Raw genomic sequence first — 26,917 nt, 5'->3', positions numbered from 1 at the left:
TAATCTTATACTTTTTTTACATTTTAAAACATTATTCTTAAGTCCCTTTGTCTACCTAGACCTGTTTTTTCATCTATAGGATGATCATGAATTATCATTGATAATTAATCCATTAAATTGTGAGCTCCTTGAGCACAGGAACTATCTTTTGCCTTTTTTTTCTTTTGTATCCCAAGCACTTAGCATGGTGCCTGGCACATAGTTGGCACTTACTAAATGTTTATTGACTCACTGACTGAATAGATAGCTTCTGAGGTCACTTCAGGTTCTCCATTTATGCATCAGATGCACAGATGTTATAAAACTCTGGTGCTGTGATTAAGGAAATTCAGTTGACACATTTTGGCCTAAGTACCATTTTCTATGGATTTCTTGGTGGGAGAGGGGGCAAAGTATTGTCATGTGTGGAGATGGGCACTGATATTACACTAACAAGTGGATTTTCCTTGGCCAACTTTCTATAAGGTTCAAGCCTACAGCTATAAACCTTGGATTAGTAAATGGCATTGAAGGGCTCAACGTTCTATTTTATTTTCCAGATGTGCTCTAAATTTATGACTTAAGGTTGTGCTTAGTTTTGGTAAGCTATATATCAAAAAGTATTGTAATATAACTTTGTGACTTGCTTTTATGTTCAAAGTCACCTCGTTAGGACGTTACTAGAATGTGTATAGAGACTGGTCATGTTAGAATTCTAATGAAGAAAAAGAATGAAGCTTTATGCCCTGCATAGTATTAGTGATAATGTTGATTTACATCAATTTTATTTAGATTATTTTTTAACAGATTGAACTTGAATAGAAAAAAAAACTTTTTCTTTTCTTTTCCCAAATGAGGATAATTTTCTCCTCTGATTTTCCAATAGTAACTGACAAATACCGTAAGGATGACAAATCCTCCTAATGCTTCAGCTAGAGATCCTTCTGATGGAAAATCATTTTATTGAAATAGCTCAAATTCAATAGTTAAAATTACAAGAAGCATTTGTTTCTTATGTTTATGATTGCTGATTCATTAAGGATACCTGCTCCAGAGGTGTTCAAGTTTCTTAACTGTAAGTAAATTTCAGAAAGCCCATTACTACCTCTGAGCTTAATCGATCTCCTAGAATGATAACACTGGACTGTCTAAAACTCAGAAGTCTTCATTCTTCTAGATTAGGAACCTGGGGACCAACTGTATTGGCTTCAAATGAGGTCAGCTACTCTCCACTGTTAACTTGAGTAAGATCTCAACCTAACCAACACAGAATAGACGATAAAAATATTTAAACTAAATTGTCAACTATACCATACAGAAAGGATACCAAAAAAGTTATAAATGATTCTGGCTCACAATATGTTGTGAAATAATTATGCTTTATGTCTTATTATACTAATATCAGGCACTTATGCATAGAATATATTTAAGCTTTATGCAACCCTATAAAATATGAGTATTATTATTTCCTTTTTTTCTTGTTTTGTGATTACTTTGTCTTTATTTTTTGATTCTTAATGTGAATATCCTCAAACATTCATTTAAATATTTATAAACTATCAACTACATGCAGGACTATGTGAGGAGTATTAGGAGATTATGGAGGTTAAAAATAACCTAGTCATTATTTACCCTCAAGAAGCATGTACTCTCCTGGACAATCCAAATCCCAGGCAACATGAACAGTCTTCCATAGATATAATTAAAAGCAATGTCTTTTAAGTGTATAATGACAAGCCCATTAAGGTGATCATGGTAAAGAGCCATCAACCCATAGAACAAACAAACAAACAAAAAAAGGAAACATTAAAATTTAAAATCACCTGATTCCAATCATTTCTAAGTTGAGCTATTAAATTAGAGCATATGTAGGATTTACAATTATTCTATGGTGCTCTATAAGAAATTCAGGTCATCCTTGCTTACTTCTACTTACCAGGAAATGAAGCTCCTTTGAGATAGCCGACAACGTTGGTGAGCGTCTTGTATTCAGTGACTGTCTGAACTTTCATTGTGACGATTCTGATTTCTACAAGGGAAGATGAATCAAAGGGTAATTTTAACACAATTTTCCTACATTTTCTTGCATTTTCTCTATTGGAATGCTTTTCTTTGCTCAAAACATGGATGTGCAATAATATCTCATTCAACCAATTTCAACAAGGAAGGTGGCATGCCACATAATTTAATTTTTCAAGTAACTTTAACCACTTATTTAACAACACTTTCTTAAACATATATATATATATATGTATATATATATATACATATATATATATATATATACACACACACACACACACATACACACACACATATAAAATATCCATATATCCCATTAAAAATGACAAAGAACTCAAGTCAAACACAAACACAATGATTAACCCATCTTGGTTCCAGATGACTAATGCTGGAACAAACTTCCTTCCTTTCGGTACAGAGGCGATGGGCCACTTTTGCAGACTATTATTAGATGTTATCAGTCATCGTTGCTGGATCAAAGTTTGATCGAATTGTTGTTGGTTTGTTTGTTGTTGTTTTTTTTTGTATTTAGAAGAGACTACCAAGAGAAAAGAGTGATCACTAGAAAGGGAATATGAAATAAAAAACAAAATGTATTCATAAAAGTATATTACATGTTTCTGTTATTTAAAATGGAGCATACATCTATTAAGAGGTAGAAAGTTGTAGTAGGTTGAGATCCTGCTTCAGAGTCAGGAAGGCCTGGGGTAAACTCTAGGCCAAGGCCTTAACCTCACAGTGTTTAGACACCTCAAATCTCCTTTTTCTGCCTTTCCTGTCTCCTTCATCTTGAGGCAATCAGTCACTTGTTGCCTTTCCCTATAAGTACCTCCTTCCCTGCCAAACCAATTTGTGGCATCTAATCTGATATAGAGTGAGAAATAAGATAAAGGTACTCATTAAATTGTGTATAAAAATATAAAAACAAAAGGAGCAGATGGGCTCTAAATGAGGGTCTGAGTGGCTCTTCTATGAGAGGCTTTTTTCTGGGTGACATGAACAAGCTTTAGTTCATGGCCTTTGATAGATCTATTTTAGTTCCTCAGAAATCTCTCCCTCTGATTTACATTGTATGTTTTGTAGCTTTTTTTCTCCTCACTTTGGAGAGACCCTAGATAAAAGGATAAAAACAGAAAACTTGCAGAAGCAGTTTAAAATACTAAAACTATATTTATATGCATGGTATATTCATTCAAGGTAGCATCTCCCCAGGCCATATTTGTCAAATGTTAAGAGTAGCGAGATTTAATGACAGTTTTGGATGTGAAGTATGACTTCAAGCCTCCAAAATCTGTTCTTTTCCAGAGAACTCTTGTACTTGTGTGGGCTGAGGGGCGGTCAAAGTCAAAAGGTGTGAAATCAGGTGTCAATTTCTGCTCCCATGCTTCAGCCACAGGAAAAAAAAAAAGGTGTGGCACTATATGGCAGGAACCAATATTGTTGTGTTTCTGATTCTTTTACGTGCCAAAGTCTTTGTAAGCTCTCTTTTCTCCAGATGCTTTATTCATGCCCAAATCAGACTCAGGTTAATAGAAAGTCAGAGCAGAAAGAAAACCAGCAAACTCGACTACCAAAACAGATTGAGAGCTGGGCCATGGATGGAACCTATTTGCTTGGCCAGCTCTGTCATAAGCTCTGGAGGCAATGGGAGAGCACAAAGGAAAAATTAATTTGAAATATGAGAGTTCAAATAATATGGCTTTTTGGAAACCAACTACAAGTCACAGACATCAGAATCTGTGAAGAATTAAAAATGAAAACCACTCAGAAGGCAATATGGAGGAGGGTAAGGGATGTGAGCAGGCAGAGAAGATAAAAGAGAACCAGGGTAAGAGATATGATCAAAGAAATGGCAGAATGAAAAAGATGGGCTGGTCATGTGGTGAGGGATAACTGGGGGACAGTCTGTGTGCACCACTGGTATCCTAATGCTCCCAAGAGAAAGCAAGGAAACCCACCTTCTGAAAGACAAAGATTTCCTTCTAACAGAGAAAAAAAACAGTGAAGGAAAAAAAATATTCAGGAAGGAAGTATAAGAGCAAATATATACTACTTCATAGGTAGCTACGTGGGCAGTGGGTAAAGTTCAGCGCCTAGAGTCAGAAAGACCCGAGTCAAAATTCAGCCTCAGACATTTATTAGCTATGTGATCCTGAACATGTCACTTAACAAACTCTATCTCAATTTCTTCAACTGTAAAATGAGGATAATAACTCCCAGGGGTGCTATGAGGATCAAATGAAATAATATTTGTAAGGCAGTTAGGACAACGTCTGGCACATAGAAGGCTCTCAATAGATGTTTGTTCCCTCTGTTTGGCATCTAAAATTTATCACAACCTGGCTCCTTCCTACCTTTCCAATCTTCTCTTATAGTACCTCTTTGCCCCCCTTCCCTGCCCTCCAATATACACTGCAGCCCAGCAATAGGATGCATGCTGTTTCACATCAAAGATGCTGGTCTCTTCCCTGTGAAAACATCACAACCCAATTTCCCACCTCTTTTAATTCCTAGTTTCCTTCAAGACTCAAATTCAATATTTCCTTCTACACAAAGCCTTTCCTGATTCCCTCAAAGATGCTAAAACCTTTGTGTCTGCCCTGTAAAACTACCATGTATTCATTTTGTTTATATTCTGAATACACATCCATATGTGTATGTATCTGTATGTAAACATTTGGAAATGTTATGTCCTATGTTAGAAGAGTGTGGAGTCATAAACTGATATCCTTCTGGCAAAATGGCGATCAACCACGCCTTAGCACACACCCCAGTATTGCTCCCTAGGATCCACTGGTCTTTAAATTGGCCCTTTTGCTATGTTCTTTGGACCCCATGTGCATTGCCGTCTGACTAGTGGTTTATACCCTAAGGACTCTCAGTCTTTAACAATGGACTTGTGTACAAATGTAGTAATGACCAGCAGGCCTTTCCATCTGCCTATAACTGAACCCTTGAATATGTGTCTCTCCCCAATAACAGCATGAGACCGCAGCCTGCCTTGTTTTTATTTTTTAACATTGTATTTATATCTCCATGCTTGCACAGTGTTTGGTGCAAAGTAAATACTTAAAATATGCTTTTCCATTCAGTCTTCTTCCATTCCATTAATAAATACTTGATGGATTGGAAAAACAAACAAAACAAAACTGAAGTCATTGAATCTTGCCTCCTTCCCCACAAAGAGTCTATGGATTGAGAACTATTTTAACAATAATGGACATTTTTAGAGCATTTTTTAGGTTGCAAAGCACTCTCCATGTATTGTCTCATCTGGATCTCTCAATCATCTCAGTGAGATAGGTACAACAGTTACTATAATTTCCATTTTAGAGATGAAGAAATCATGGGTCAGAGAGCTGGCCCAGTTCATGCAGGTAGTTAATAGCAGAGACAGGATTTGAACCCATGTCTTCAAACTCCACTCCATCCCATGGCTTCCCAGAACTTCTCAAAATCAAACCAGAATTCAATTGAACAAGCTCCAAGGCAATTGAGATGCTTGATCAATTTTGACCTCCTAACCTCTGGGTGATATCAAATAATAGCAATGAATTTGGAAGTGACAGCCCTTTGCATATGATGAGTCTGGACAGAAGTATAGGGCTTCTGTTTAAAATGTCTCAAATGAAGGATTTCAGTTGAAGTGACAGAGACTCAGAGGTTTCTTCAATCAGGTATACAAAAAGTAAAACAATTTCTTTTAAAGACTCATGACAATACAAATCTCACTTCCCAATGTCACCCCTCCGAGGAAAAATCTCAACTGTCCTGAGAATTTTCTCTCCAGTTTTGATCTTTTCAAAAGCTATGAAAAGAAATATTTCTTGAGCTACGTCCTATGACTGCTGTTTCTGAGGGACAACTACAGCAAAGGTTTAAGGGAGGAAATCTCATTTAACTGAAGACATTCTCTTTAAGAAAAATGCTGTGAGCTCTAACATTGTGAAGTACATTGAGTTAATTGTTATAACACTTCCCTGCACATATCTTTCAACTGGAAAGAATGACAAATGCTCAGATTCAGCCACAAAGAAGCAAGCAAGGGCAATTAATAACACAATATTATGAAGATAAATGCATTAAGATATTACAGAACGAATATGCTTTTAAAGAGTAATTTAAAGTCTGGGTTGAACACTACATTTCCAGCTCCTAAATAATTCACTGGGGAATTCTGTAGTAAAGAAAATAATGTCAATTCTACTTCCTTCTCTCTCAAGATAATTAACAGATAAAGTACTTTAAAGATATTCTCATCTGAGCATCTAAACTATGTGAAGTAGTTACTACACACATTGATCCCATTTTACACGTGAGAAAACTGAGGCTTAGTGAGTTGGTCATGGTCATAGAGCTATTAGATGTGAGAGGCAGGAAGTGAAATCATATTCTAATGGCTGCAATAAAAAAGAATAAAAGCTAACATCGATATAGCGCTTTCAGGATAACAAATTGCTTCACATTCATCATGTCATGTGAGCCTCACAACAACCCTATAAAATAGAGGAGGAAACTGAGGTTCAGAGATGCTACATAACTTAGCTTTGTTCATATGCCACAGCTAATAAGGATTAAAGCCACGTTGGAACCCAGGTTTTCTTGCCTCTGAGACATAGACTCTTTCCTCTATATCCTTCGCACCACTTTTAACCATAATATTGAACTTCCTCAGAGATATGGGGAATATTTTTTTAAATAAAAATAAAAAGAAGCAAGTAACAACAAAAGCAGCAACCCTTCCTCAGGGACAATTTAAGAATGACTTGTCAAAAGGGAAGACACCTTGCAAAGCTGCCTCATGTCCCTGAGGTGACTCCAGGGTCTCAGAGGTGACATTAGTGCAGCCCCAGTTGGCTGATGGCTCCAAGCTCCAGAGGCTTCCAGGCCAACCCCAGCAGTGGGTTGGAGCCTTAGGCTGGCTAACTTTAAGGAAGCTCACTACAGGGATGACTGCAGAAGGAAGATTTCTCTTTTCCGCTATAGCAGCTTGTAAAAGTCATCTACTAAACTGGATTCATTATAGCTTTCCTCAGGTAGAGGGAGCCTGAACCCACACTGGTGAAAACACAGATGCTTCTATTATTAAAATACTACCATTAGAATGGTAATAAAAATAATACTTATAAAAAAACCCAACCTAGTATAAAGACTTTTTTTTTTTAACTTTTAGGCAACTGGGGTTAAGTGACTTGCCCAGGGTCACACAGCTAGTAAGTGTCAAGTGTTTGGTCTGAGGCTGGATTTGAACTCAGGTCCTCCTGACTTCAGGGCCGGTGCTCTATCCACTGAGCCACCTAGCTGCCCCAAGACATTTTCAAAAGAAAAAAGAAAATTAAAAAAAAAAATCTCTGTCCAGAAGACCAGGAATGGCAAGTGTATTAGAAGTAATCACTCCTACAAGAAGACACTGGATGGGTGACATAATAAGAATTACAGACAACAGGTCTAAACAACTAAAGGACTGTGTCTATACAGAGCTGGGAAAGGGTCCTGGACTCTGACTGCTGGAACTGGCTTCACTGAACCCGAGTTCAAATCCTGGCTCTTCTGCTCACTACCTGAGTAACCTTGGGCAAGTCACTTAATCTCAGTCTCCTTACGTGTCAACATGAAAAGAGTGAATCGGATGACTTCTAATGTCCCTTCCAGTTCTAGAGCGCCAATCCTTTGATCCTATAGGACAAAACATGACAGACGGGGAGACCGATTGAAAACCCAGTGGGCTGATGCAGTTATCTATTTGGATCAAAGATGTAAATGAGGAGGAGTGTTCTCTCATCACAATGAAAAAGGAATCTGGGGGCAGCGAGGCGGGGCAGTGAACAGAGAGCCCCGGCCCTGGAGTCGAGAGGACCCAAGTTCAAATCCCGCCTCAGACCAAACACCTGACACGTACTAGCTGCGTGACCCCGGGCAAGTCACTTAACCCCAATAGCCTGAAAAACAAAAAGGAATCAAAGTGGGAGAGAGGGGGGGGAGAGAGAGAGAGAGAGAGAGAGAGAGAGAGAGAGAGAGAGAGAGAGAGAGAGAGAGAGAGAGAGAGAGAGAGAGAGAGAAAAGAGGAAGAAGAAAAGAAGAAGAAGAAGGAAGAAGGAGGAGGAGGAGGAGGAGGAAGAGCAGCAGCAGCAGCAGGAAGGGAGGGAGGGAGAGAAAGGTTTGAGTAGGAGGAAAAAATTGTTACAGATACCTTGAGGAGAGAAGAAAAAGTTTAGAATAGCCGCTATGAAAGGTGTGATAGCCATTCAGGGAAGAAAACAAGTATTATTGTACAGAGTGAGGGACCAGCTGAAATTACAGAATGTGTCATGAAACCAGCCAGCATAGATGTGGTTGTGTGGATTCCATCAGTGGAGCTGAACAGCCTACGAACAGAAGAGTAAAAGGCAGATGTTTTTGGTTAATCCAGGGTTGAGGTTTGTAAGGAATGAGTAGTATATGACAAGGAGAGAAAAGAGTGAAGAGCAGCAGACCATGTCAAGTTAAACTGGCTAATTATAGGGTCAAGCTTGTATCAGAAGGAAGATGAGACCTGAGTAAGAGAGACTGCCTGGGAAGGCATGGAGAGAGTGAATGTGCGGAGGTTGAGGAAGAATGGAAACTAAGTTCAGAGGGATGAAGCACAAGCAGAGGTGAAAGGGATGGAGTTTCTATTGGGATAAAGGATTTCAGAATTACAAATTGTGGAGGGGAACATGTGAAGATGTTCCCAAATTATGTTTATTTTTCAGGCTTCAAGAACATTTCAGTCTGTCTTAAAGCTCAATGGACTGTCTGGGTGTAGAATGTTTAGTCTCATATCATTCATCAAAAAAAAAAATCCCAATCTTTGTCTGCGCTGACATTTCTGGTTAATGGCAATTTAAATATTTCCTGAAATGCTTCTTTCCTATTAGTTTTGAGCTCATTATTCCCTGTCAATTTATGTGTAACCATTTATCCATTTGATGTTCGAAAAGCTGAGCACAAGTAATACCAAAATACGAAGATTTTTTTTCTTTTTAAGCAGCAGCAGTAGACCAACTAGGATGACAGAGCTGTAAGTCAGAGTACCTTCAAATAGGTCAAGGATATAATTTATTCTTGCGTTAAATAACTGGAAATTTAATTCTTACTTAAGAGTTTATTGAAGTGTGAACAGAAAGAAAAGAAAGAAGCTACGTCTGGATATCCTTTTATGTAGGATATACATGAAAAGACTTGTGCAATAACTTGTCATAGATGATGAAAAAATACCAGGAGATTTCAGCAACAGAAAGCCTGACCTTCTCTCCCTCATGAGGGACTGACCACCTGCATTGAGGGCCTTACTTTAATTTGATTCATTTCTAATTCTACTCCCAAGTAGTCATTGCTGGACTAAAAATAGCCACTCTTTTTATCATTATAGATAAGGCTCTCCACCCAAGGCTGAGACAAACTACTGTGGCAAACCTATATATATATATATATATATATATATATTATATATATATATATATATATATATATATATATATATATATATATGTATTTTAAAACGTCTTAATTGAACTTCATAGACAAAGACTAGAAACAAATTGATCCACTGAGAAGACTGGAGAACACTGAAGATGTATATGCTCAGGCAAATAGAGTGGAGTCCATGTGAAGGAAGTGGACTCAATCCAGACAATTTATTCCTGCCCTTTCCACTATCATTCCCTCCTTCCTCGCTCTTTTTTCTCAGTTCTGTCTTAACTATCCAGTTAATTTCTGCCCCCCCCATCCCTTTCTTCTCTTCTGGTCAGTTTCTTAAAGGTCTTTGTTTTTTGTTTCCTGTAAGGAAAGGGGATAAGCATTTATTAAGAACCGAAGGTGTGCCAGGCATTGCTAAGTGTTTTACAAACCGTCTCATTTGATTTTCACAACAACCCTGTGAAAGTAGGTGCTACCATTTTATCACTGAGGAAACTGAGGCAGACAGAAGTTAAGGGACTTGCCCAGGGCCAGATAGCTAGCAATTATCCAAGGACAGACAATTCACATCTTCATGACTTCATAACCACCATGCAATCATTGTAGCACCCAGTTTTAGATAACTCTGATTCAGAATGCAAAGCTGTGAATGAGCAGGATGGGTATTCCCCGAATGGACTGGAGGATGAAAACTTGGAGCCCACTAGTTAAAGAGGACAATTTCTTCTACACTTCGTAGTGAAAGCTTCATTTTAAAGTACAATTCATGAAATTAGTTTTTTTTAAACCAAATTCTATCATACTTTTAAAGTAGTACAATGTAAAGTTACGTCAAACATACACCAAGAAAAAACACGACCACTTTTGGCTTGAATATTCGTAAGCTTATAACTAAACCATTTTTCTATAATTCTTCTCCATGTATATATGTGTGTGTACATACACATATGTGTGTGCATACATGTGTGTATACACATGCATGTGTGTATACATATATGTGTGCGTGTATATACACGTGTATGTGTGTGTGTATATGTATGGGTCCATATCTACTTGTCATTTCTCAGTCATCCAGTCATGTACAACTCTGCGACTCCATGGCCCTGAACATGCCAGGTCCTTCCATCCTCTACTCTCTCCCAAAGTCTGTCTAGGCTCATGCTCATTACTTCCAAGACACTCTCCATCCAACTCATCTTCTGCATTCCTCTCCACCTTTTGCCTTCAATCTTGATCATCAGGGACTTTTCAATAAGTCTTGTCCCGTGTGACCAAAGAATTCAAGCTTCAGCTTCATTATTTGTCCTTCCAATGAATGGTCTGAATTAATTTAAGATTTCACTGATTTGACCTCCTTGGTGTCCAAGGGACTTTCAAAAGTCTTCTCCAGCACCACAGTCCAAAAGCATTGATTCAGTGGCACTCAGCTTTCCTTATAGTCCAACTCTCTCAACCATTCATTACTACTGGAAGGATCATACTCGTGACTATACAGGCCTTAGTTGGCAAGACGATTTCTGTGTGTGTGTGTGTGTGTATGTGTGTGTGTGTGTGTGTGTGTGTTGTATATACACATACAAAAAAACAAAACTATGAAATAAATCGCTTCTGAAAAATCAAAGAAATGTTTTCAAAAGATTGCATGGTAGGTGAATTTAAAATTGCCTTAAATTTGTTGTTGTTTAGTTGTTTCAATCATATCCAACTCCTTATGACCCCATTTGCAGTTTTTTTGGCAAAAATTCTGGAGTAGTCTGCCATTTCCTTCTCCTGCTCACTTTATAGATGAGGAAACTGAGGCAAACAGGGTTAAGTGACTTGCTACGGGTCACAAAGCTAGTAAATGTCTGAGACTGGATTTGAACTCCAGTCTTCCTGACTCCAGGCCCAGTGCTCTATCTACTGTGCCACCTACTGCACCTGCCTTCAATTTAATTACCCAGATATACAGATGGTTCAATCAATAACTCAGTCATCTAAATCAGAGTTACAGCATTTGAGAGTTGGAAGGGACTCAGTGGCCTTCTGAGGACACCATACAGAAAAGCAGTCTCTACTGAAACATATCCACCAAGTGGTCATCCATATTGTCCCTGAAGGTTTCTAAGGCAAAGAAACTCCCCACTAGTCAAGGCCACTCATTCCACTCTTGCTGTAGTTCACATTATTTACCATCCCACGCGCCCTCACCCCCAATCTCCTTATACCTCTTGTTCTCACCCCAGTAGTCAAATCAACACTAGCAATGCATCCGGAACAGGCATCTTAAGTAACTCTCCTATGGATTCACTCACCAGCCCTGTGACTGCCCATACAAAAACTTTTCTTCCTGACCACTAGTACCTTATAATTGTTGTCTCCTGCTATTAGATCATAAACTCCTTGAGGATAGGGACTTGGGGTTTGTATTTTCAGCACCATCCTGACATACAGTAGGCAGTTTTAAATTTTTAATTATTTTTTAATTAATTAATTAATTCGGAAGCTTTTGTTTGTGTCTATCAAACCTAAACTTGCTTCTTTGCAATTTCTGCCCATAGCTCTAGGTTCTGCTCTTTGATACCAAAAATAATAAGCATTTCCTCACTTCTTAATAACCGTCATCCAAATATCTGAATGCCAAGTCTTCTCTTCTCCAGGCTAGACATGCCTAGTTCCTTTAACTCATCCTTAAATAGCTTGAACTCAAGGCCCTTGAACATTGTAGTTACCCTTCTTTGAACTCTGTCCTCCTTCTCAAAATGTGGGCCTGAGAACTGAAGACGATCCTTTAGAAGTGATCCTGTTAGGACCAGTGGAATTGTCACGTCACTGTTCCTAGGTCCATAGCACACAGTAGGACTCACCTCCAGGATACCAGTTTGGAGGTGACAGAGATGTTAGAGTTAATCTGGTCCAACGCCCTTATTATAAGGTTGAGGAAACTGACGCCAAAATGTAACTCGGCCAAAGTCTCCCAGCTGGTAATGTGTAGAACCAAGATTTGAACTCATCTTCCCCATGGCTCCAAGTTCTTATCATTGTCCCATCTCTTATTACCCACCCAGATGAAATGACTGAGTCACAAAAGCCTTAAAGACAAACATCTCTGACTTTGCTCAAGAGAGGGATTATTGTACATCCTTCAAAATACCAGAGAGATAAAGAGAAACAGTTCTCTACTCGGAAAGTATGCAGGGTGGTAACTGCTAATGGTTTTATTTTTTTTTTAACAAATAGAACTTGGGGTCACTCTGTCTCCTCTTCCCTCCATGGAGAGTTGGGCCAGCACACAGTAACAATGGAGAAATGGTCTTTCATCCCACCATACCCTCAAGGACTCTCTCATCCCCACTTGGGCCTAGCCTTACAGACAATTTGAGTTTTTGTGCTTTGCTCAAATCAATAATGAGTTTGTGAAGCTAATAATCTGTATGACTTTGCAAGATCTGAGCATGAGCAGGGAGCTATTCTGAATCCATTCCTGTCTCACAGGCTTCCTCCAAGCATCCTCTCTAATGCCTTTCTTGCCTTCCAGAGAGCACAGGGTTCAGATACAACACGTGGTAGAAGTGCCCCCCAGGTCTAGGCAGAAAAACATGCTTCATTTTACAACAAACAGAACCAAATGTAACAATATGTTTTTTTTTAAGTTGCTTTTCAGAACTCAAATGCTGATGCTTGAGGCAGAAACAATCTCCGAGCCACGGCATTCATACTATTATAGGAAGCGTGGATGCTTCACTCGTGGGCTTCCTCAGCCAGCAAGGCCTGACAAAGTGCACTGCGGCTCAAGCAGCATCTCCTGGGTGGTGATGCGGAAAAGACGGAGGGATTTTGTTGTCAATTGAAGGAATTAGGCTTTAATGCTGTCTACTAAAAGACTCCATGCCTCAGCTCTCTAACTCTTTACTACCCACTGCATCTTGAAAAAAGAGGGCCACTGAAGCTGCCACCTGGACCCGTAGACTTCCATAAATGCATTCATCGCTGCTTTATCTGCAGGGCTGGGGGTGTCGGGGCAGCTCAGGGCCTTTGGAGCTAGGCTGGCTTCTCAGCTGGGGCAGCTATCAGATGTTTCTCCATGCCATTTCCCCAAATGTGTCCTTTATAGAATTACAGAACAGGGCCATAGGATCACCTCAGTCAATCAGCGAGTGTATGTTAAGGAACTACTACGGGTCAGTTATTGTGCTAGATGCTGGGAATACTAAGATGAAGAAGAAAACGATCCTCTCCAGAAGTGTACGTTCTACAGAGACAGCATATATCTACATATAAATGGATGGACATATAGTATACATCATACAAATATACAATACAAATGTAAATAAATATGGGGTATATGTATATATATATATACAGATATATGTATATATATATATATATATATATACAGATATATGTATATATATATATATATATATATATATATATATATATATATATAAATGCATGGACATATAGTATACATCATATAAATGATACAAATATAATACAAATGAATATAGTATATACATATAAGGGCATGGACGTACAGTAAATATCATATATGTATACATGCACATATAAAGATTGCAGCTTGGTAGCGCAATGGCTAGAGTGCCAGGAATCAGGAAGACTCATCTTCCTGAGTTCAAATCTAGCCTCAGATGCTTACTAGCTGTGTGACCCAGGCCAAGTCATTTCACCCTGTTTGCCTCAGTTTCCTCATTTGTAAAATGAGTTATAGAAGGAAATGGCAAATCAATCTAGTATCTTTGCCAAGAAAACTCCAAATGAGGTCATGAGGAGTCAGCCAGGATTCAACAAAAACAACAACAACATGTACATGCATATACCCATGCACATGCATATCTACCCAAGCCGCACAACATATATGTGTCATGCATGCACAATACATGTATGTGCAAATATTTGTGTGTTATGCATACACAACACATGTGTGTGAGTATATACACATACACATGAGAGTTGATGAGATCACCAAGAATACAGACTAGGAAGATAAGAAGGTCTAACACTCGGGTATTAGCCACTGCCTGGCAGAGTCGTATGGAAGACAGATTTAGAGATAGCATGGACCTTCAAGATTAGTGAGTAATCCTCAAAGGGTCATAGGTCTGAAGCTACCAGAGACCTTAGAGGTCGAACACTCCCACCTCCTTATTTTATGGAAAGGTCTGATGCCCACGCATGCTGAGACTTATCCAGGCTCACACAAAGGGCAATCACCAGAGGCAAGGTTTGAACCTCTGTCTTCTGAGTCTAGAGTCAGTGATGGAAAGTGATGGGCCCAAGGTCATGAGCTAGTGAACAGGAGAAACAGCCTCCAGATTTCATTTCTCTGACTCCCCCTCAGCCCACTTGGCATTGGAATGGGCTCTCCTTCGCAGGCTGGGCTAGTTGTAGAAAATCCATCTTGAGCACACTGACCCTCAGGATGCAGAGACAGACAAGGTGGACTTACCATCATGTGAGAGCTGCAGAGGCCTGCAGGTATCAGCCTGATCCCTCTCCTTGGGCAAAGCAAACAGTCTGGCAACAAGAGATGCAGAGATGGGCTGAACGAGCAGATGAGTGAGGTCGGATCGGCTTTCTCTGGAGCTTCCATCTGTATTAGGAAAGGCAGGAGGAGATGCTCAGGAAGGGAAAAACACAGAGAGTCCCAGAAGGGTCCTACACAAAAAATGACTCTTAGGTCTACAAAGCATAGATGAGCTGTGACACGATACTCTTCTCTCAAATGATCAGGATAGAGAAAGGGTGTCGGCAGCTACTCGTCTCTAAGTCAGTTTCTAGGATTCAGTTTGCTTGCTTGCTGCATCCCACCAATGTGACAAAGCTTGCAGGCTTTAGGGTGGTGGGGTGGGAGATGTGATTTCAAAACGATCTGTGTGCTGGAAAGTACAAAGAAGAAATCGTGATTAGGTGGGCTCCAGAGACAAAAGAAGGCCAAAATATGTTTATGGAAAAAAGGAATCAAAAAACTTGGCTGAATTCTGCATATATCCTGAGTCAAAAGGGAAATTCTATACACATATACGATTTATATGTATCTAAATGTACATATAAATGTGTGTATGTATCTCACTTCTCTCCTCCCCCTGATCCTTCTTTGCCCACCTTTCTCTCTGTCTCTCTGGATGTGTGTGTGTGTGTGTGTGTGTGTGTGTGTGTGTGTGTGTGTGTGTGTTCAGAAATGCAGCATCAAGCAGCCCATTGCTTCTTCCAGTACAGGCCAATATTTCCCTAGCACTTTTACTGGAGAAAAACGCTATTAAAATTTTTGAGCAACTTAATTTCACAGAGCTACAAGGAGTGAGGTACTTCACAGGACTATGATCTAAGCATCAGAAGACAGGCTATATACAAATGAGAAAATAAGTTATAAAAGTGTTCTCCTAATTTATCACTTGAAAACTACAAGGCTGGAAAAAATGCTAAGTGTCTAGGTTTTAAAGTTTGCTGAAGAAGAAAAGAAAGCCCTCTTTAAGGAAAAGGAAGAGTCACTCATAAGAAAAAAAGAATTCTAGCTCTTTCTCCTGAGTTGGGGTAAGGATCATTTGTACTATAAGCTTTAATAGGTCTATACTTTGTAGGAGAATAAAAATAATTCAATTCAATGAGCATTTATTTAGTAAGCACTTATTAAAATCTTTCAATGTTGTAACAGAATAACACATTTCAATTTGACTCAATTTAATAAGCACTTACTGTGTGTCAGACACTAAAAATACAAAAGCTAAAAATAAAATAAACCTGATCCCCAAAAGCTTAAATTCTATTTATTTATTACTTTTTATTATTATATTACTTCTCTGCAGCAGCTCCAGGAGGAAGGTAGTATAATCATCATTCTGCTGATTTCTGTGATAAAGAAGTCAGGACTCAGATGGCTTGGGTGATCCAAACTCCTCCACTCTGAATACCTGTCTCACTTGGGGCACCTTCCCCAGGCCTCAGTTTCTCCATTTGTAAAATGAGGGCATTTCAGATGAGACAGTGACTGAGGTCCCTCCCAGATTTATGTTCATGATCCTATCATCCCGGAGTTTTACACAAACTCAGCCAAGGTTCAAACCCAGCCTTTTCCCCATTCTAGGAGGGAAGAGTGGCCCCTGGGTCTCCTCGAAGCTTTGCAAATGTTTCCTTCTCTCTACCAGATCCACATTTCAAGTTTCTGACAACTAGATTTTGTGACATGTGTGTTAATCAGAAATGAGAGCATTAACAACATGAGAACCAAATACCAGTGACGTGACAAATGAAAAATCATCAAGTATATAGTGCACATCCAAAGTCATACATAAGGCTGGCCATGATGGCCCATGCCTAGAACCCTTGCTACGTAGGAGCTTGAGGCTGACGGGTCATTTGAGCTCAAGAATCCTGAGCTGAAGTGAATAAAACCTACCAGATATCAGCACTAAATCCAGGACCAATATGGTGTGCCTGTGGAAGGAGAGGGCCATCTGGCTGCCCAAGGAGGGAAGAAGAGGTCCAAGTCAGAAACAGAATAGTTCAAAGCTGCCACGCCACTCAGTAATGGATCAGTTCTCTGAGCGACCGCTGCACTGCCAACGTAGGCGAGATAGAGGGACGGCTCAAAAAAGGGCATCTGGAATAGATGCTTAGTAAATATTTGTTGATTGCTATAATTTGTAGTTTCATTAAGGCTGACATTTCTGGACAAAACTATTTTAAAACTCTGTCCTGAAATTTCTACCTAGATAACTCTCTCAATCATTATAACTTTCATTTTCTACAAAATGATGCTGAAGAATATAAATTGAAAAAGGTAAAGGATACCTATATCTCTATATATGTTATATACACATGTATTTATATGCATGTATATGTATACATTTACACACATACATATATACATATATTTATGTATATATATATATATATATATATATATATATTTACTCAATAGGCTCTCTATTCTTGTTTAAATGAAAAATAATCTCCAATAAGCGGATCCCATCAATGCCTGTCCTTTCTTTGCATATCTGACCATTTCTTCCACAATAAGCTGGCCACAGGGAGCCCACCTAGAATGCATGTTGTCTTAGGTAATTTCTCTCTACATCATAAAGACAGTAGAGGAGCACAGAGGCGGCCCATTGGTTGTCCCTCACATACAATGCTCACCCATCACCAGCACCCCTTTGGCCCTATTAACACTTTTTCAAAGTGTTCCTAATATTCATTTGGCTTTAAAATACTATATTTTGAACTAGACCAAATACAAGCTTCAATAAATAAAAATGATCTTTTAGATCAATTTCTCTGTTGATAAAAGACTGTTAAATGTACTCCCTTGATGCTCTAGAATGCCCTGCTAATGATGTGAAATAATAAACTTTCAAAAGTTAAATATGGTGATCCCTACACTCTAATTGTATATACCCACAACATTGACTTTCCCCAGCATTACTAATAGACTAGCATTAGTTCTGAAATATCTGAAGTGAGTGGCTCATTAATTTTTCACCTTAAGCTTAATGGAAATTTGACAAACAGTTCACTTCTGAGAACAGACACTAAAAGGAGGACTTTACAGAACACTAAGATTAAATTATAGCAAAAAGTAAGGGGAAAAGCACATTTTATTAAATAAGATTAGCTCAGGGAAGAATTCCATTGCCCTCCATTATATGGAGCTTGTATATAAAATCTTAACACACTTCCACTATTTTTATTCACTTATATTTTTAAGCACCTCGATGAACTACTAGTCCCAGTTTTATGCATAGGAAAAATAAGACAAAGACATAGATTAAGTGATTTTCTTGTGTGAATTCGAATAGCCATAGAGCTCAGATTTTAGTCTTTTTTTTCAGTCATTTCTGATTCTTTGTGACCCCATTTGGAGTTTTCCTGGCAAAGATACTGGAGTGGTGTGCCATTTCCTTCTCCAGCTCATTTCACAGATAAGGAAATTGAGGAAATCAAGGTTAAGTGACTTACCCAGAGTCACATAGTAAGTGTCCGAGGCCAGATTTGAACTCAGGAAGACTAATCTTCCTGATTCTAGGTGTGGTATTCTATCCACTGTGCACCTACCTACCCATAGAGCTCAGATCCCAATGATTAAAAACAAAAACAAAAACAAAAAACTTAGCTGGTATCAATCTTTTTTTTCAAGTAAAATACAGTATAGTACAATCTCTTAACATACTTATCCTACTTTAAATTGATAAGTAATGCTCACTGACTTAAAGGGAACTTCCTAATAATGAGAACTAGCCAATAACGTACTGCTTTTGATAGAGTGAATGAATGAATGAATGAATGAATGAATGAACGATAAAGAGTCTTCCCCAAAAGGATGGACGCTCAGTTATCAGTACTGCAAATGGGATTCTTGTACAGCTACGGTTCAGCCGCTGAAAGCCTCACTTCTTGTGATTCTGCAGTTTTGTAACCCTCAGATACTACATCTTTCAAATACTTCTGCATGGATCTTTGCCCAGAATACAGATTAGAGGGGGTCACAAAAAATAGACTTTGGCCAATGGAAAAACTAGGAACATAAGATCAAGTTAAAGGAAGCCTGGGTGTAGAGAAGTGATCAGTTGTGAAGCAGGAGAAGACTGAGGTCTGAAGTCAGATTAGAAATACCAGAGGTCAGAGTCAGGTGGAGACCAAGCAGGTAGTTAAGTCCTGACTGCTACTTACTACCTGTGTGACACTGGTGAGTCCTATAACAACTTTTAGACTCAATTTCCTTAACTCTAAAATGGTGAGTTTTGACTAAATGATGTCACAGATCTCTTCCACCTCTAAATTGAACTTGATAAATAGTAAGGATTTCTTGTTTTAAAAAAAAAGGAAGACAGAAAGAGAGAGAGAATAGAGGGAAGAAGGAAGGGAGAAAGAAAGAAGAAAAGAAAGGAAGAGAGAAATAAAGGAAGAATGAAAGAAAAAAGCAAAGAAGGGGGAAAGAAAGAAAAAAAGAAGGGAGGATAAAAGAAGGAAGAAGAAAAGAAAAAAGAAAGGAAGGAATGGATGGAAAGGAAGAAAGAGAAAGAAAAAAGTGAAGAATGAAGGAAGGAAAGAAAGGAAGAAAGGAAGAAAGAAAGGAAGAAAGGAAGGAAGGAAGGAAGGAAGGAAGGAAGGAAGGAAGGAAGGAAGGAAGGAAGGAAGGAAGGAAGGGAGAGAGAGAGAGAGAGAGAGAGGAGAGAGAGAGAGAGAGAGAGAGAGAGAGAGATCAAAAGTATGCCAAAGGCCAAGAAGTCAAAGAAACCAGGAGTCAGGGCAATGCTGATATTCAAACAGGAAATAGGGAAGGGAACAATGCGTACCTTGCATCTGGTGTTTTACAAATATGCTCTCATTTTGATCCTCACAACAACCCTGGCAGGTATTTGCTATTATTGTCATCATTTTACAGAGGAGGAGACTTAGGCAAACAGTTAAGTGACTTACCCAGGGTCACACAGCTATTAAGTGTTGGAGGCTGGATTTGAACTCAGGGCTTCCTGATGCCAGGCTGAGGAACCTATCTATCATCTGCCCCACCTAGCTGCCTCAAGAAGAAACATCAGAAACCCAAGTCATCTGAGTAGCAGACAAATCTCTAACACAAACAAGCATGGTGTAACAGAGAAAGGGCCAGTGTCAGAGTCAAAGAATCTGGATTCAAGTCCCATCTCTAACAAGTCCCGAGTATTGGGAAAAAGAGCTGTCAAGGATGCTGGGAAACTGCCATCCTGTATTGTGGAGGGATTCTACTCTGGAATTCCTTCAATGCTGAGCTCACAAGACTAGACTAAAACAATAGCAAATGACATTATAAGGTTTACAAAATGTTATTTCATTTAATTCTAGACATACAGCCTCGACTGTTATGGATTCAATAAATATTTGCTAAAGTTAACGAAAATGATCCTCACAGAAACCTGGGAGTTGCAGCTTGGGGAACTAGCAAAAACAAAAGAGGTGGGGGGTCAAAGATATTTTGAAATTCAAGGGTATTATTAGTGGGGTGCAAATGTTGGGATGTGCGGATGGTAGCACATCCCTAGAGGAACGATTAAATTAAATCTAAGGTGGTTTTCATATTAAGTATATTATACATACATATATATATATATGTATATGTATATATACATATATATATGTATATATATATATTTAAAACTATGAAAAACCATAATCTATGTAGGGGAATGGGTTATATTGGGCCTTGCAAAGGACACTGGAATTTTGGGCCAAAAGAAATGGATTCAAGATGTTACTCTGGGTTTTGTTTTTGTTTTTGTTTGCAAGGCAATTGGGGTTAAGTGACTTGTCCAGGGTCACACAGCTTGTAAGTATTCTGTTCTTTAGTGACCTTCATGACTTTGGGCAAGTAACTTAACATCTCTCTGCCTCAGTTTCCCCAGCTATAAAATGAGGCACTAGATGATATCAAAAGCCCTTTGCAGCTTTAAGCCTATGATTCTATAAACTTCCATCACCTTAGGGGCTTAGTAAAAGCTCATTAATTGATTGATTGAGGGTATATGACCCACACAGATATCACCTGAAGATATTCTGTCCCTCCACATATCATTTATTTTTCTCTGCTAGTTTGCTTTTGAAATAAAGTAGTAACAATTATTGTAAAATACATTCCACAGACCCTTATCATGATTCCAGTTTAATCTAAACTTTTGGTCAAGGCTATTCAAAGACATATCACATATCTTCATCTTGCCCCTCATCTCTTGGGGGTAATTAAAAAGTTAGATTATCAGTCTGGAGCTCACGTCTTGGGGGAGGGGGGAAAGTAATTTCTTCCAACTCAGTTACAGCATCACATCTTATCATTCTCTTAAGCAAGCAGATCCTGTCTTAGTGGAATTCACTTGATCTTAATGACCATTTAATGTACTGTAAAAACTGTCAGTTCTGTTTCCTTCTGCAGTCGGTGGAATAGAAAGGAGCACATGTATTGTGTCAGCAAAAACCACACTGATATATTCAGATGCTGCAACAACTTACAGATGCCCCACCGAGGACAAGCAAAAGTAGCGAATCGGCTCCCCTTTCTCACTTAGCTTATTATGGCCACTGGCAATTGACTATGGCATGGGAAAGGGGAAAATGAAGCTAATGTTTCTTATAGGCAGAAAGATATGTTTACTATCTAGATGCATGAAGGGAGAAGAAAGGTTGAGGCATTTACCTAGATGATTTAAAAAAAAATTGGTCATTTTCAGTTGTGTCTGACTCTTTATGATTCTTTTTGGTTTTTTCTTGGCAAAGACATTAGAGTGGCTTGCCATTTCCTTGTCTATCTCATTTTATAGATGAGGAAACTGAGGCAAACAGTTACATGACTTGCCCAGCGTCATACCGTAAATGTCTAAGATTGGATTTGAAGTCAGGTCTTTCGGACTCCAGGCCTGGCACTCTATCTACTGTACCACCTAACACCAAACTTGTGCCACCTAGCTGCCTCTCCATCTTCTCAAAAAAAAAAAAGCATATTACTGAGAATTTTTTCCATCTGAATAAGGAAGATTGAGAACTGATTTTGAACAAACCCATCAATCAGTTACTGAATGCTCTGGCTCTTTTTGTTATAAACTTCTGGTTAGATAAAAGCAGTAAGAGAAAGATAATTAGCTAAACGATGTATAAATATATAGGTGGATAGATGATAGAGGTAGATGGGTAGGTAGGTAGGTAGACAGACAGACAGACAGACACATGATAGAGGTAGATAGATGAATGTAGATGGATAGATGGATAGATGGATGGATGGATGGATGGAAGGATAGATAGAAAGACAGATGATAATGGTAGCTAGGTAGGTAGGTAGATAGATAGATAGATGTTGGATGGAGTATTAATAGGCATTTTTTATGTATGTATCAGAAACTATGCCAAGTGTTCACTATATAAATACAAGCAGTATTTAATATAGTTCCTGCCCTCAAGAAGCTCATATTCTTCTAGAAGAAGAAGACACATAAAGACCTGGGGATGATAACCACAGTGAAGAATCATAGTTTAGGCTGAGAAGTGAGGTGGAGAAATACTTCTGAACAACATAAGGTGAAAGGTCACCCATGAAAACACAGGGTGGTTCAAGGATCAGAGATCAAAACAAGGGCTGGTTAGGTTGAGCACATTCATGGAAGCATAATCTCTCTCTCTCTCTCTCTCTCTCTCTCTCTCTCTCTCTCTCTCTCCCCACAAATTTAAGACATGTCTCAATGAGTCCAAAACATCTGTAGAAGTAGCCAAAGTGAATCAATAAGCATCTCTTAAGTGCCTAGTGTCTTCATGTATTCTAAGTCCCTGTATGTATGCATGTGGGTGTGTGCTAGGAACTGGAGATTTAAAGACAAACATAAAACTAAAACAAATCCCTTTTCTCAAGGAATTTCCATATACAAACATTGGTGTATGTCAAGCAGATATGAAGTAAAGGCTATGGGGTGGGGGTGGGAAGGAATGAGACATTTCCTTAACTACCTCTGTTCTAAGATCTCTCCATCTGGGGTATCTGTCCTTTCAATTATCTGGACAACTCCCCCAAATCTTTTTCATGTGACCTCTGTAGACAGGTTTTTATTTTCTTTTTAGCACATAATTACAACTTTCTTCTTAAATTATAGAATCACTGTAAAATTGTTTTGTTTCTATATCAAACTACAAGTGTACTATCACATGAACAAAGATCAGAATTTTCTAGTTCCAATGGCATCCATGTGGAATATTGGAATTTTCCTAGAGGGAAGTTTTATCTTTGAACTGGTTCATTTGGCAAGCGCCAAGCTGATTGCTGAAGCCAGTCCTTCAAAGTAAGAACAATCATACTTAAATTGCTAGAGAGGCAGCTTAGTATAATCAATCAATCAATAACCAAAGTGGCTCAGAGGATAGGGCACTGGGGGCTGGAACTTGAGTTCAAATCTGGCTTCAGACACTTACTAGCTGTGTGACCCTGGGAAAGTAACTTAACCTGTTAACCTGAATCCACTGGAGAAGGAAATGGCAAACCCCTCCAGTATCTTTGCCAAGAAAACCCTATGGACAAGCATCAGCATGCTATGGTCCATGGGGTCACAAAGAGTCAGACACAATGAACAACTGAACAACAGGTACTAAGAATGATACAGTGAGCAAAAAGGCAAAAAGAAACAGGCCCCGCTCTCGAGGACTTTACATTCTATCGAGGCAAACAACATCATCATAAATAGGATTTATAAAAATGCGTATCACAGGCCTTCGGATCCCAAAGACCAGGGTTCAAATCTCAGTTATAAAATAAGATGTGGACTTAGTCTCATATTATCATAGATTTAGAACTGAAAGGGAATTTTGTTCAAACCTTTCCTCTTATACAAATTAGGAAACTAAGTCCCAAAAGGGAAAAATGGTGGCCCCAGAGCACGTAGCCAGTAATATTTTCTCACCTGTGAAACAGGATGACCACACCTATTTAGTGTGCTGAGTTGTTGGGAGGCTTTAATGGAATCATGAAGGTATAGTGCTTTATAAGCATTCTTATTTTGATCAAAGAGACAGTGTTTGCTAGGTAGGTCTCACCTCAAGTTCATTTTAAGATTAACAAAGCATTTAAATTGTAGCCTATCCAGACTGACCCTATTAAAGACTATATCTACAGACTATAATCAACTGGGGCTCCATAAGTGGTGAAAAAGGCTTCCAGTCTGGTCCTGGAAATGATGGGCTCATGTATCATCCAGAGACTAAGCAAGTCCAGGCTGGGAAGGTTCTCCACCAGAAAGATTCAGGAATGAGGGGGCGAGTGCTGTTTAGCCCCAGAAACTCATAAAAGAGGAGGTTTCCATCATGAGGTCCTCAACCTAGGGCTGGAAGAGTCCTCAAGGGCCATGTAGTCCAAACTACAGAAAAGGAAACTGAGTCTCATAGAGGTTCAGGGGCAGCTAGGTGGCACAGTGGAAAGAATACTGGGCCTGGAGTCAGGAAGACCCGAGTTCAAATGTGGCCTCGGACACTTACTAGCTATGTGACCCTAGGCAAGTCACATAACTTGCTTGCTTCAGTTTCTTCGTTTGTAAAATGGGGATAATAATAACATCTACCTTTTAAGGTTGTTGTGAAGATTAAATGAGAAAATAATTGTAAAATGCTTAGCACATGCCTGACACATTGCTATCGTTCAGTCATTCAACTGTGTCAGACTATTTGTTACCCTGTGGAACACATATAGCACACCACCACTCTCCACGGGGTTTTCTTTACAAAAATACTGGAAAGGTTTGCCACTTCCTTCTCCAGTGAATTAAGCGACTTTCTCAGGGTCATACATCTAGTAAATGTCTCAGGCTAGATTTAAACTCAGGGCTTTCTGACTCCAGAACCAGCAGTCTATCCACTGAGCTACCTAGCTGGCTCCAAGGCAAACACGAAGTGCCTAGCACATAGTAAACACTGTAAATTTTACTTTATTATTGTTGCTGTTGCTGTCACTATTATTTAAAAATTTGCCAAAGATTGTACAAGCAGTAAGCATAAAAGGTTAGATTAGAACGCAGCTCCTCTTAATTCCAAGCCATTATTCTTTCCAAACTGCCTCTGATGACAATGAAGTCATAACTCTTGTTATTGTCATAGAATAACATTTAACAATCATTTGTCTCTTACTGGGTGCTAGTCACCCTCCAAGTGTAAGCAACACTGAGGACTCAACTACAAAATTAAATTATTTGAAATCTGACATACAATTATTGACAGTATGACACAAAACCGATACTCATTTTCAGAATTTTTAAAATTTATGTCCCTTCTTGTTTTAACCAAAGCACCATTAAGACAGCTTCAATGAAGTCAAATTATTTTGAAATTGTCAAGCAAAGTTGATTATTTATCAAATGTACACTACCTTGAGATTTTTTAAAAATGCACTATGCCTATTCTCTGCCAGATTTGTTTATATTCAGTTGCCTTCATTCTTTCTTCTTTTCTTTTCTTTCTTTTTAAGAAATTGAAAATTCTGGTTTGTAAAGCTAATCCCAAACAAGTCTGTGTTAAGATTTGGCACACACTGTTTTCAGTCCATTTCAAAGGGATATTTGGATGCCTCCAGTCAATTCAGTGCACATTAACCACAAGCATTTCCATTTCCTTTGTATCTATCACTATTTTTTTGGAACTGGTCCCTTCCCTGAAGCATTCTAATAACAAGAAAATTTTGAAACCATAAACTACAGCATACGATTAAGAAGCTGTGGGCTAGACACAAACACAACTCTTTTCCATTTTATTTCTTTGAAAGTATTCCTGGCTTGAAAAATTGGGATGATTGGCCACCTGCAAGCTAAATGTAATACAGTTATAAGCAATTCAAATTTCTTCACATGTTTCTTATTGATAAGAGTCTCATTCTAAATTTCAAGGGTATGAGTGTTGGAAATGATTTGTAAAGTTTCTTGTTTTGGAAAATGAGTATTGTGCATTTTTTTTAAGGAAGAAAAACAAACTTGGTGGATTCATTATTTTAGATGTAGAACTATGCAGCCATTAATTTCATTTAAAATTATTTATATGTAGAGGTACATTAAATTAAATTTAATTAAAAACATGATTAGCATTCCTATCAATTTGGTATTTCTCAGGTAGCAACAGGGAGGGCTGGCTGTTGAAGTGAAGTGAATTTACTCCTAACTTTACCTCCAGATAGGCATTTTTCTCTAGTTATGACAAGAATGCTGACATAGCTCTGGAGGCCTTCTGAATGAGATGGTACTGCAAAAAAAAAAAAATCAGCTATAATTAGCAAAGCACTGTAACCTGCTTCAAAAGCTAAGCAGTGCCTCTCTGCAATCAGTCAGTTACTTAACAGACAAAGTGGTAGAAGGGATGGACCGCTGAATAGGAGATGGGGGTCTAGTTTCAACTTGGCCATTGATAAACTTTGTATTACCTAAAACAAGTCACTGCATCTGTCTGGGCCTCAGTTTCCTCACCTCTAAAATGAAAACCGAGACCTAAATGATATACTTGGTCTTTTATAGCTCCATAGTCCTTTGATTCTAAACATTTACTTATGAGATAGCTGCCAACATCAATTTGGAGGAAGTATTCTATAGTAGCTAGCAACCTGAAAAGGACTGTGAATGGACCTTGCTCTAAATTTAAATTCAGAGGATTACGGAATCTCAAAAGCCACCTAATCCAAAACTTCACAGTTCCTTTGTTATTGTTCAGTCGTTTTTCAGTCATGTCTGACTCACTTGGGGTTTTCTTGGCAAGGTACCAGAGTGATTTGCTATTTCCTTCTCCAGCTCATTTTACAGATGAGAAAACTGAGGCAAACAGGATTAAATGACTTGCCCAGGATTACTCAGCTAGTAAGTCTGAGAAATATGTGTCTTCCTGATTTCAGACCTGGCGCTTCATCCACTGCGTAACCTCGTTGCCCTAACAATTCCCACCACACAACCACAGTAGAAGATGAGCAATCCTCCCACTGTGTCCTCAGGACATCATCCTCTAACCTTTT

General features: G+C 38.7%; 1 protein-coding gene across 4 annotated transcripts in view; it reads right to left on the bottom strand.

The window, feature by feature from the left end:
- NAALADL2 (N-acetylated alpha-linked acidic dipeptidase like 2) overlaps positions 1 to 26,917 on the bottom strand; it is a 1,446,698-nt gene that overhangs the window by 352,704 nt on the left and 1,067,077 nt on the right. For all 4 annotated transcript variants that reach the window (XM_020980535.2, XM_078147179.1, XM_020980532.2 and 1 more), the window contains 2 exons: positions 14,888 to 15,031; positions 1,916 to 2,008 (listed from right to left, as the gene is read on the bottom strand). In XM_020980535.2, the coding sequence (XP_020836194.1) occupies positions 1,916 to 2,008; positions 14,888 to 15,031 (237 nt within the window). The remainder of the gene's footprint in view (positions 1 to 1,915; positions 2,009 to 14,887; positions 15,032 to 26,917) is intronic.

This window comes from Phascolarctos cinereus, unplaced genomic scaffold, assembly GCF_003287225.1.
Source record: "Phascolarctos cinereus isolate Bilbo 61053 unplaced genomic scaffold, phaCin_HiC Scaffold_7;HRSCAF=346, whole genome shotgun sequence".
Lineage (NCBI taxonomy): Eukaryota > Metazoa > Chordata > Mammalia > Diprotodontia > Phascolarctidae > Phascolarctos > Phascolarctos cinereus.
The sequence above is the reverse complement of the archived record's forward strand: the minus strand, read 5'-3'. Positions and strand labels throughout refer to the sequence as shown.